General features: G+C 34.3%; 1 protein-coding gene across 7 annotated transcripts in view; it reads right to left on the bottom strand.

The window, feature by feature from the left end:
• KLHL8 (kelch like family member 8) overlaps positions 1-13248 on the bottom strand; it is a 49186-nt gene that overhangs the window by 18180 nt on the left and 17758 nt on the right. For 6 of the 7 annotated variants that reach the window (XM_061145541.1, XM_061145540.1, XM_061145545.1 and 3 more), the window contains 2 exons: positions 8252-8604; positions 626-1174 (listed from right to left, as the gene is read on the bottom strand). In XM_061145541.1, coding sequence (XP_061001524.1) covers positions 626-1174; positions 8252-8458 — 756 coding nt within the window. In that variant the 5' untranslated portion in view covers positions 8459-8604. Of the gene's footprint in view, positions 1-625; positions 1175-8251; positions 8605-9423; positions 9739-13248 lie in introns of those variants that run through there. The other variant, XM_061145543.1, reaches the window with a different exon arrangement.

Here is a 13248-nt window from a genome sequence, read left to right as displayed (position 1 = left end):
GGGATGATCAAACCCCATAATGTGATTCTGAGTTAAAGGCACACACACATACACAAATATATGATACAGGTGCAAGATAATAAAACTTTTTGGTTTTGTAGGCCAACTTATTGTTAAGGTAATTCTAAGGCCTATTTGTCATCTCCCTATCTAAGAAACTCCTATTAATAGGAAAAGTAAACAAAAAGAGACATTTCTGAAGCTACAAAATGGTGAGGGAAGAAAACAAAGTGATGTCTTATTAATTCTTTCAAGAACAAGTCTATATGCACTAGGAACTCATTAGCAAAGCAGTTCAGTAAGTTTAGAAACTTTATATTATAAAACAATAGTTATAAATTAATTTAGAACTGTTTCCTCAGAACATTTCAGCATAAATAAAATATTCATTGCTACTATCTCAAAGGGGCTTTGTAAATATTCAAGTTAAAAAGAAGGTAGTGACATTTCTAATTCAAATATAGCATGTTCAGACCTATCCTTAAATGGTACAGGAAAGTGAGAGTCAAAGCTATTTTCACATTATATTATAGCAATCGACAATCCCCACCTTTTATGGTAAATGGAACATGCTGATTTGTTTCCCTATCATTTCCTTTCTATATACAATCTTATTTGTCCCCACCTGTGCAAGTGTTTCATCCAACCACTTGGGATGATGCTGAGGATTGGCAAGAAGCCACTTGATGGCAGCACTATAGACCTGCTTTTCATTCTCAATGTTTAGGTCACTGGAGGACAAAAGCTTATGGAGATGCTGAGGCGACACACTTACGAAGTCTTCACATTCCACCACTTCAGTAAAATGCTCACAGGCATACTGATCCGCCATGTCCATTAAGTCTATTCGATTGTGACTTTCTGCAAAGGCTCTTACCGCCAGACAGTTGGAGGGATGAAAATGTAACTTCATATATTCACAACAAGCTCTAGCCACCAGTTCAACCTGTAGAATACAGGCTGCATATAAGAGAGGCTGGACATTGTCAACTGTCAAAGTGAGCCGTGAAGAATAGACAAACTTTACCAAGTCTTCTATTGCATCACCATCAAAATCTCTTATTTCAATCAGTGTTTGCTTGGCTTCAGCCATTTCAGAGAGAAACATGGCTCTGAAGTAGGGAATAACACAAGCCAATGCCAGTTTGTGACAGGAGATTAGCTTTGAGCCAACCTGTTCAAAAGAAAAAAGCAGACTTAGTTTAATATCAAAATAAACCTGAGACTGGCATAGAGGATATGCTGTAGCAGGGACAAAACCTCCAAACAATTTTAGTGCATTTGTTTTAACAATGTAATCCTTTGGTCACTTACTGTCAACCTAGGCTAATTTTTTAAAGTCAGTCAATTTTCTTCTTCCAAATTAGAATCAAATCTTTTATACATGTATCTATAATGTGCATATCATAAAACTAGATTTTTCTATATTATCTCACATTTCAGAAGTATTTTGTGAATTAATGAGTAACAGCAAACATCACCTAGCACTTACTATGTATCAAGCACTATGTTTTCTTTAGGGTCTGAGTCTCTTTTTACTTTAAAACTTTTTTTCCACTTTTACTGACATCTAACATGGTTTAAGTTTAAGGTACCCAACATTATGATTTGATATATTTGGTGATATATATGATACATATGATATATATGGTGAAACAATTACCACAGCTTTAGTAACTATCACCTAATTATACCTTTTTTTTTCTTTCTGATGAGAACTTTTAAGATCTACTCTCTTAGCTATTTTCAAATATACGACACAGTATTGCTAACTATAGTTAGTGTCAGGCACTATTCATTGTTTTTCATATATTAACTGACTTAATTGTCCCAATGGTCCTATGAGTAGATACTATCATTATCCACAATTTATCACTGAGAAAACTGAAGCAGAGTAAACAAATCAATATTTAGTAGTATTTATTATAAGCTTCATTGAAGTTTTTTCATTCCTATTTAAATCATTTTGAAATGATATTTTACAGAAATGTAATAAAGAAACATCACTGAAACATCACCACTTTAACTGCTGAAAAATTAGACTGCTTTCCATAATTGCCATTATAAACACAGTAGTGAACTTTGTTGTAAGAGAATCTTTGTATCCACTTTCTATTAATAATTTCCTATATAAAATCGTAATGCAGCTTCAAAGGATAAGTACAGTTTGGATACATATTGCTAAATTGTCCATTTCTGATCTGCTTACAATACTTGTACCATATTCTGAGTATTAACTTGTTAAATATTTGCCAATTCTCTCACTGTTTTAGTTTTATCTTTTTACTAATATGATTGAATCATTCATAAATTTTGGACTACTTTTATGTCTTCTATGAACTCTTTTCTATGAACTTTTTTATTTGTAAGAATGCCTCAGACTTTTGTAATATTAGTCATTTGTCATACATATATTTCAAAACTTCTTTTCTAAGTGTGCTTTAAATTCATCCCCCATGGATTTTTATAATCAACCAACATTTCTCTTTATGACTTCTGCATGAGGTGCTATGCTTAAGTGGGAATCATTCTAATATTCCATACATATTTACTCTGGGTGTTCTTTTTTAGTATTCATGGCTTTATGATTTCACAAATCTATTTCCATCTGGAAGTTCTTGATACTGAGAAGACATATCTTTTTTTATTGAAGTATAGTTGCTGTACGTTACAGGTGTGCAATATTATGATTCACAATTTTTAAAGGTTATATTCTACTACAGTTCAGTTAAGTCACTCAGTTGTGTCCGATTCTTTGTGACCCCATGGACTGCAGCATGCCAGGCTTCCCTGTCTATCATCAACTCTTGGAGCTTGCGCAAACTCATGTCCACCGAGTCGGTGATACCATCCAACTCATCCTCTGTAATATTCTACTTAACAGTTATTATAAAATATTGGCTATATTCCCCATGTTGTACAACATTTCCTTGTACTTATTCCATACATAAGTTTGTGCCTCTTACTTTTATCTTCCTTTTAACATAGTAGGTACCCAGTTTTTCCAGCACTGTATATTAATCAATAAGTAATAAGATAGTGGTGTTTTAGCAATTATCCGGTTTCCATGTAACATTTTGATTATGTAATGTAGTTGTGTTTTACTATCTGGGAACTAATTTTAAAATAAGAACTTCGAAAGAAAAGGCCGAAGGAATGTTACAAGGTACAAAATGGTTTTGCTTATAAATGCCCTTTGAGTTGCTCAGTCACGTTCCGACTCTTTGTGACCGCATGGACTGTAGTCCTCCAGGCTCCTCTGGCCATGAGATTCTCCAGGCAAGAGTACTGGAGTGGGTTGCCATTTCCTCCTCCAGAGGATCTTCCCGACCAGGATCTAATCTGTGTCTCTTGCAGTGGCAGGCATGCTCTTTACCACTGAGCCATGTAGGAAGCACCAATAACTGAACAATTTTTCAACTGATTTAATCTTTACATTTTTAATACTTTTTAAAAACTTGGCTATCCTGTGAACTATTCTTTTACAAACTATTGTTCTTACGTAGATTTACTTCATTTCTAAGTATTAATTGTATAACCCCATTAACATGAATTGTTGAAAATATACTAAATTTAAAAAAACCATTAAAACAAAAACTAAAGTATACATTAAGTTGAAGTGTTTACAGTTATGCCACTTAACAGTAACTCAAACTAAATGTCTGAGGACTATATTGAAATAAAAGGCCATAAGACACATAGTAGGAGAGAAAAAGCCTATATACCCAAGTCTCCTTTTACATCCATTTATAAGCTGTATTTTAATTTTTCAGTTTAATCCCATGTAGTAATTTTGCCTTTTTAGCTCAATTACCTAGTTTTCTCAATAATCCACCAATTTTAATCAGTCTGAGTAGCCAAAAACATGTTTAACTGTCAAAGTCAAGAAGGGGTTAAATGTTTAAGACTCAAGAAAATGTCTTGACTTGCAGTGAATTACCCTATCACAAAGTCTAGCCACATTCATTGTTCTACAATGTTATCTCACATTTACTTAAAAAACTTGCACAATGAAAATAATAAATTTTAAGTAGCATTTTGGTGGTCAAATAAATAAGGATCTATGGATATACTCAAATATCCCTTCTTCTGAGCAATATGGAAAAAAATCAAAATATTGACTTACTAGTTGAATGGACAAAAGTAGAAGTGATCATCATTTTCTTAGAGTTAACACAGAATACTTAAGTGTTAAATATAAAATCACTTTCTCCTTTATCATTTCTTTAATTAGGTTATGTCTGCTCTCCAGTCAGGAACTGTTACATTTATAAGGATAATAACTTTAATCATTTTTACCTCTTGGAAGTACACTACTCTAGTGGAGCTCGAATATTTTGTTTCTCTGCAATCTTTCAGAGCACTATTCTTACCTGATCAGCTGAAAATTTTGATGGCAAATAATTATAACACTTAGAGTCTTAAACATGTTCATTAGAATCTTATAAATACTTATTTAAAAAAAAAAATCACAGGAACTTCCCTGGTGGTCCAGTGGCTAAGACTTGGTGCTCCCAATGCAAGGATCTGGGTTCAGTCCCTGGTTGGGGAACTGGATCCCCCATGCCACAACTAGGACCCGGTGGAGCCAAATAAATATTTAAAAGAAAATTTTAAACATCACAGAAACATGCAGTTTCAAAATAAGCAGCTAAATAATATGAATGAAACATATCTCAGTGGTGGCATCAAGAGATGATGGAAGGGGTTGTCCCCTTTAATAATCTCTATCAACCTCTTCAGGTAAATTAACTATGATCTTTAAAAAGGACAATGAAAAAAATTAAAAAGACAATGACATTTCCTCAGACTAAATAAAGCATAAATAAAAGCATCTTTGCAGATGCTATTCTTGTTGATCTGTGACACATAATCTAAGTATTATGAGTGCTATGCAATACCCCTTTTGAGACAATTTCCCTGTCTATTCCCCAACCAAACTGTTGCCCTTAAGAATCTTCCCTCATTTATAATTTTAGTGTTACCAAGAGATATGTTGTTTAAAAATATTTTCACTAATAAACATAATATATAAATAAGTTTTACCTTTCTGGTAAAGCTGGCATGACCTTAAGATAATATATAATCTCCTATGTGAAGCCTTTCCAATCACCTCTCAGACATAATTAATAGATCCTGTCCCTTTGCTTCCATAAAAATGTCATAAAATGACAGTTACTAAATTGTATTTTAGTTAGCTGTATATGTGTCTATCTCCAGCTAAACCTTAAACTCCCTCAATGCAAGTATAGCATATTATTCAGATTTATTTATACTCTCTGTGTACTGTGGTAAGACCTTTGTAAATAATCTGTTAAATGAACTTACTTGTTGTTTCCAATTTAGGTGCCCACTTTGGAATTTAAAAACACACTAATGGCCTTACATATGAATAATAAAACAAATTTTGATAACTGCCTTTCTGAAATGTTTGTCCTAAAAGCAATAATGATCAAAGGAAGCATGCTAATAGAAAAAAGGAGATGAACACTTCAAAGTATAATCCTCAAGGTTATATGAATGTAAAAAGGGAAGTTTATATTGAGCAAAGCATTATAAACTACCCATAATCCTACTCGGTTTAGTTGTTTTATTATATGATAGTTAAATTCTGAAAGTTTAAGAAATATTGAATTAGAATTAAGAAATAAATCCAATAACAGACCTGCTAAAAGACTGTAATTCCTCCTAATGACAGGAACAGAATATATCATAGCAGCATTATCTGACCTCTTTGGAACAATAACAGTAGTATACATAATGATCCTAAGAATTGATTACTTATTATTTAATGTATTAAGCACTGTTCTAAGGGCTTTACATGTTAACTCACTTATTCCTCACAAAAATCGAATCATAATTTTATAGTTGAAAAATTAAAATCATAAAATTATGAAGTTTCTCATTCCTAAATGACCTCTGTCACTGCTTCAAATGTAGCATTTTGGGGCTTCCCCTATAGATTCTTCTCAAGTTTTCATTTCAACCTATTGCTGAAGTCATTCAATAAAACAAAGGAAAGTTATGAGATTAAGTTATCACTTGCCCTAAAATGGCTGTATCCATACTTCTCACTTAAGAAAGTTTATATGCAGTAGTTATTAAAAATTATATACTGATACAGTCAATAATATTTGTTTTCCAGCTTACACTGATACACTGAACTGATAATTTATTAAATTCAAATAATCTATTTTACATTTTTATTTTTGCCAAAGCTATTGTGGGTCACTGAATTTCACAGCATGGTTGAAAATTAGAACAACAGTAATTAGACTGAACATAATATACTGTACAAATCAACGAGTTTAGGTGTTCCTTCATTAAAATGTATACAAGGCTAAATTTCATATAAAGTCAGTAAAATTATTTAATGGTCTTCTTCTCAATATCTTAGGACCTAGAAATATGTAAAGACACCAAAAGTTTAGAATTAAAGAGAATATAGGTCATTTATTTACAGTAAAACTCTATACTCCTGGACATTCTGAGCCTGAAACTCAGAATTTATGCATTCAGTTTACAGACTTTTGCTGAGTGTACCCTGATCTGATTCTCCAAGATGTCCTCAATCCCCACAACTCTGAGCTCTAAAACCTGACTGATCAGGACCAGAAAGCAGAATCTAAGAGATCACAAAGTGGCAAATCTCATGTTAAAAAATTCTGCATGGATGCACACAAATCCTCAAAAAAGCTTAATATCACAGTAAGAAATAAGAATAATAGTAAGAAAGTACTTTAAATGAGCAATGAGAAACAATCAGAATATAGGCTCTTTCATACTGCTTTATCAATTTTCCAATTTTATTAAAACTGTTTTTGGTAGCAGAGCAACATAACCTTTGACACAGTTTACTATAAAGTCTTTTTCATCCAAGTCTAGTTCACTATCAGGTATAAATAAACAATCTCACTTAAAAATGATAATATTGAAAAAGATTAAATTACAGGCATATCTTGGGATATTGCAGGTTCAGTTCCAGACCACCAAAATAAAGCATATCAAATGATTTTTTTTGTTTGCCACTGCATATAGAACTTATGTTTAAAAGACTCAAAAATGCTAACTATCATCTGACAACTCAGGGTTGCCACAAACCTTCAATCTGTAAAAAATAAAACAAAAATCCAAGCAAAAATGCATTATCTGTAAAATGCAACAAAGCCAAATGCAAAAAAAGAGAGGTATGCTTGCACCAGAATAGGAACATATAGTAAAACACTAGTGCAGCTACATATACAATAAAAATTTCTCACTTCTAAACATCAAGAGTAAGTGAATAAATCAAAATTTTTAAGTTACCGAGGAAACCAGATCTGAAAGAGACACGTGCACCCCAATGTTCATCGCAGCACTGTTTATAATTGCCAGGACATGGAAGCAACCTAGATGCCCATCAGCAGACAAATGGATAAGGAAGCTATGGTACATATACACAATGAAATATTACTCAGCCATTAAAAAGAATTCATTTGAATCAGTTCTAATTAAACTGGAGCCCATTATACAGAATGAAGTAAGCCAGAAAGATAAAGACCAATACAGTATACTAATGCATATATATGGAATTTAAAAGGATGGTAATGATAACCCTATATGCAAAACAGAAAAAGAAACACAGATGTACAGAACAGACTTTTGGACTCTGTGGGAGAAGGCGAGGGTGGGATGTTCTGAGAGAATAGCATTGAAACAAGTATACTATCAAATGTGAAACAGATCACCAGCCCAGGTTGGATGCATAAGACAAGTGCTCAGGGCTGGTGCACTGGGAAGACCCAGAGGGATGGGATGGGGAGGGAGGCGGGAGGGGGGATCGGGATGGGGAACGCATGTAAATCCATGGCTGATTCATGTCAATGTATGGCAAAAACCACTACAATATTGTAAAGTAATTAGCCTCCAACTAATAAAAATAAATTTTTTTTTAAGTTAAAAGTTTATCTGGTCAGCAGCAATTTATTCATTTCACAAATAATAACTATTTGTTTTAGGGCTCCAGAACTTTCAGAAGTGAAACTAAGAAACAGTGAATATCAACATTTAACTAGTACAGTAATTTTTCTTATGTTAAGTTCCCTTTACTTACCCTTACTTATGTCCCTTCCCCGTCAAGGGAGGATTGAAAATAAAACCATTCTGATTTTAAGTACAGCACCCAAAATTTGCCTTGTGTGGTTATAGAAACCATGATTTTACATAATACGCTGAAGAGGTTGAAAAAAGAAAGAAAAAAAGGCAGTCTGACCTTCAGTGTGACATCACAGAGTTCTCCATTTTCATAAAACTGAAGAAGAGAACCATGAAAATCTTTCCAAGCTTCATTTGCTTCAAAGAGAAAGGAGTCTTCTGCATCACCATCACCAAGTGAAGATCTGTTCTTTATTTGCTGTTGTCTTTTCCCCTTTGTGAAGCGATTCCTAGCCTGTTTTGCATTCACAGCTTCTGAAGCCATTTGCAACACTCTTCTTTTAAAACAGCTCTCTTCTGAAACATCCCATTTATTCTTTTGTAAAGGATGGGGAGAAGGCAGAAGGTAGATGCAGTCCACTAAACTTCAGACGTTTCTCAAAACCTACTCAAATGCCATTGTCCAGTTTGCTGAGATTTAAAGAAATAACAGAACACACATAAAAAACAACCCCTCAAAATGATTACTAGAAATTATAGTTTACAATATTATATATGTAATATGACCATATAAATCACTGCTGAAAAAAGAGCCAGTGACTTTTATATTTTTACACTAAATGTTATGTTAACCACCTCAGCTAATTATTTTGTATCAGTGAAGGGACTCTTTTAAAATCTAATTGGAAAATTATGGGACGATGGTAGAGCAGAAGCACAAGCAATCTGTCTCCCACACAGACAACCACTGCACCAGCGGAATCCACCTGAGGTAACTACTGTGGAGCTCTGAAGTCTGCTGAAGGCTTACAACTTCCAGAGAGGACTAAGTCAGTAAGTTACAATTAACTTTGGTCAATTTCAGCTCTTTGTACGGTAGCAGCTGCCCACCCTCAGCCAAGTGGTAAGCAGCTGTCCCTGAGCAGCTTGCAGAGTTTGCAGGAGCCACGGCAGGCAAAAAGGACTCTGTCCTCAGAAATGAGGGATCTCTCCTCTGATTGTTGCCTGCTATTTCTGATCACAGAGGTGCAGACACAGGGTAGGCCACCACTGCTATTCCACCTTCTCCCATCGTTTCAAGTCCCTCCCTCTCATCTGAAGTGAATTCCAGGAGATTTTAAAGGCTGGTGCCCTTCACCCCTTCATTTTCTGCTTTTTTCCCCTTTACAAGCAAAATACTAAAGACTAAGGCACTAAAAAACAACTGCATATGCACAGAAAATTATAAAGTGACCATGCACGCCCAGGAAAATGCTCAGAAAAAAACCTGAGAAGACTTTAGGTTTATACCTCAGGGTGATCTTCAGTGTAGAGACAGCCTACAACAACGACAAAAGGCCAAACAATAACAAAAAACAACAAATCTTAAGGAATAGGGAAGATCTGGTTTCTAGGGTTATCACATTGTTAGATTCAATAACCAAAAAAACCATAAGGCATACAAAGAAATAGGGAAGTACGGCCTATTCAAGGGAAAAAATAAATCATCACAAACTGTCTCTGTCTGGGAAAAATTCCATTAGCTCTCTTTCAAAGATTTTAAAACTGTCTTAAAGATACTCAAAGAACTAAAGGAAGATGTGTACAGTCATTCATGTTAACAAAATGGAACTGTAGAGCAACAGAAAACCTAAGAAGCAATCATAAAGAGATTCTGGAACTGAAAAGTATAACTAAAATTGAGAATTCATTAGAGAGATTTGAAGGCAGACCTGGACAGGTAGAAAAAAGATTCAGCAAACTTGAAATTAAAACAAAGGCCTGAGGAACAGAAAGATTGAAGAAACATAAACAGCACTTAAGGGACCGTGGGACATCAAACAGACCAACATTCATATCATGGGAGTCCTGGATGAGTAAGAGACAAAGAAAAGGGCACAGAAATAATGGCTGAAAACTTCCCAAATTTTATGAGAGACATACACATCTAACGAGCTCCAAATGAACTCAGAGACATATTATAGTCAAACTTCCAAAAAGATAAAGAAGAATTTTGAAAACAAGAGAAGTGAATCATCACATACAAGTGATCCTCAGTAAGTTTATTAGAGGATTTCACATCAGAAACTTTGGAGGCCAAAAGATAATGGGCAGATATGTTCAAAGTACTAAAAGACAAAATATGTCAACCAAGAATCTATATTTAGCAAAACTGTCCTTCAAAAGTGAGAGAGAAGTTAAGATATTCCCAGATAAGCAAAAGTTGATGGAGTTCAAAATCACTAGACCTGGCCTGCAATTCAAGGAAGTCCTACAGATGAAAGAAATGAAGGAATGCTAGACAGTAACTCAAAGCCACATGATATGAAAGACACACATGGATAACAACGAAAGTTAGTATTACTGTAACAGTAGTTTGTAACTGTACTTTTTGTATCTGAGAGATGAACTTTTAACAAGTTATTAATATAAAAAGCTACCATTACTGTAATTTTGGCTTGTAACACCAAATGTCAATGGATTAAATGCTCCAATTTTGGCAAAATAAAAAAAAACACATGATCCAATTATATGCTGTCTACACAAGCCTTGTTTGCAATCCAAAGGCACAAAGCAGTTGAAATGGAAAAGACTGAAAAAAGATTTCATTCAAATAGTAACCAAAAGACAGCAAAAATGGCTATACCAGTAGTAGACAAAAATAAGACTGAATCAAAAATGTTACAAGAAACAAAAAAGGAAATTATATTAATAAAAGGTTCAACACAGCAAGAAGATGTAACAACTATAAACACCTATTATGACAAGTCATGAAGATATATGGAACAAAAACTAAGAAATGGAGAAATAGACAGTCCTACAGTTAACAGTTGAAGATATCAATAGACTTAACATAATAAACCAACTAGATCTAACAGACATATACAGAACTCAACATATACTCTACTCAACAACAGCAGGATACACATTTTTCTCAAGTGCAAGCACATGGGACATTTTCCAGAAGAGACCACATGTTAGGCCATAAATTGAGACTCAGTAGATTTTAAAAGATAGGTATCACACCAAGTATCTTCTCTAATCACTTCACAATGAATTTAGAAATCAGTAACAGAAAAATGAAAAATTTATGAAATTATGGAAATTAACATAATTGTAAACTGATGGATCAAAGACAAAATCACAGGGAAATTAGAAAGAGACAAATGAAAACAAAAACATGCTAAACTCATGACATGCAGCAGAAGTAGCACTCAAGGGGAAATTTACAGTTTTGAAACACTTGGGGGAAAAAAAAGACAAATCAACAACCTAATTTTAAAACTTCAGGAACTAGAAAAAGAGGAATAAACTAAACCCAAACCTAGCAGAAGAAAGGAAATAATGAAGATTACAGCAAAGAGAAATGAAAAAGAGAACAGAAAAACAACGGAGAAAAATCGATCAAACTAAAAGCTGGTTCTCCAAAAAGATAAAATTGACAAAACTTCAACTAGATGGACTAAGAAAAAAGAGAAGGCTCAAATCACTATATCCAGAAATGAAAGTGGAGACAATACTACTGATTCTGAAGAATCAAAAAACACTGTAAGAGAAAATTATGAACTGTACAAATTGAATAATCTAGATGAAAAGGACAAGTCCCTAGAAACACAAAACCTATCAACACTAAATCACAAAGAAATAGAAAATCTGTTTTCTATTTCTATAACTATGGCTTGTAACTAGTAAGGAGGCTGATCAGTAATCAAAATCTCCCAACAAATAAAAGCCCTGGACCTTATGACTTCACCAGTACATGTTACCAAACATTTAAAGAAGAACTAATACTTTCCTTTTCAAACTTTTCCAAAAAATTGAAGAGGAAGAAACACTTCCCCATTTGTTCTATGAGGCCAGCATTACCCTAAAACCAAAGCCCACAAGTGTTGGCAAAGATCAACAGAAAACTGAAACCCTTGTGTACTGTTGGTGGGAGTGTAAAATGGTACCACCATTGTGGAAAACAGTGTGGTAGTTCCTCAAAAATTTAAAATAGAATTACCATATCATGCAGCAATTCCACTTCTGGGCATATATCCAAAAGAACTGAAAACAACATTTTTTTTTTAATTAAAGTATAGTTGATTTACAACGTCACGTTAGTTTCAGGTATACAGTACAGAGATTCAGTTACACGCATAAATTTGTGTGTGTGTGTGTGTGTATATTCTTTCTCAGGTTATTTTCCCTTATAGGTCATTACAAAATCCTGGGTATAGTTCCCTGTGCTATACAGTATGTCTTGTTGGTTATCTATTTTATATATGGCAGTGTGTATATGTTAATCCCAGCCTGCTAATTTATCCCTCCGTACTCCTTTCCCTTTTGTGACTCTGAAAGCAAGGTTTTAAAGAGATATTTACAACCCCATGTTCAGAGCAGCACTATTCACTATAGCAATCCAAGTGTCCATAAACAAATAAATGGATAAACAAAATGTGGTATAAATATATTATTCTGCTACAATGTGGATGAATGTTTAAGAACATTAAAGATAAGTGAGATAAATCAAATAAAAGACAGACTGTATGATTCAATTTACATGAGATGCAAATAGTGAAATCATAAAGACAGAAAGTATGACGACTATTGCCAAGGGCTGTGGGGAGAGGAGAATGGGGGCTTATTTAGTGGGTATAGAGTTTCAATTTTATAAGATGAAAAGAGTTACAGGGATGGATGGTAGTGGTGATGGCATAACAATGTGAATGTATTTAATACCACTGAAATGTGCACTTAAAAATAGTTTTATGCTGTGTGTATTTTACCACAATAAAAAAAACTAGGGGTTTCTCTGGTGGCTCAGTGGTAGAGTATCCACCGGCCAATGATGGAGACGTGGGTTGGATCCCTGATCCACGAAGATCCCACATGCCACGGAGCAACTAGGTCTGTGCCCCGCAACTGCTGAGCCTGTGCTCTCAAGCCTGGGAGCTGCAACTACTGAGCCCGCACGCCTGAAGCCCATTCTCCCCAACAAGAGAAGCCATCACAATGAGAAGCCCAGCCATCACAACTAGAGAGTGGCCCCTGCTCGCCACAGGTGGAGAAAAGCCAGCACAGCAACAAAAACCCAGCACAGCCACAAATAAATAAAATTATTTAAAATATCTAATTTAAGAACAATTCAAC

Source organism: Dama dama, chromosome 6 (assembly GCF_033118175.1).
Source record: "Dama dama isolate Ldn47 chromosome 6, ASM3311817v1, whole genome shotgun sequence".
Lineage (NCBI taxonomy): Eukaryota > Metazoa > Chordata > Mammalia > Artiodactyla > Cervidae > Dama > Dama dama.
Note: the sequence above shows the minus strand (reverse complement) of the source record. Positions and strands in the feature narration are given on the sequence as shown.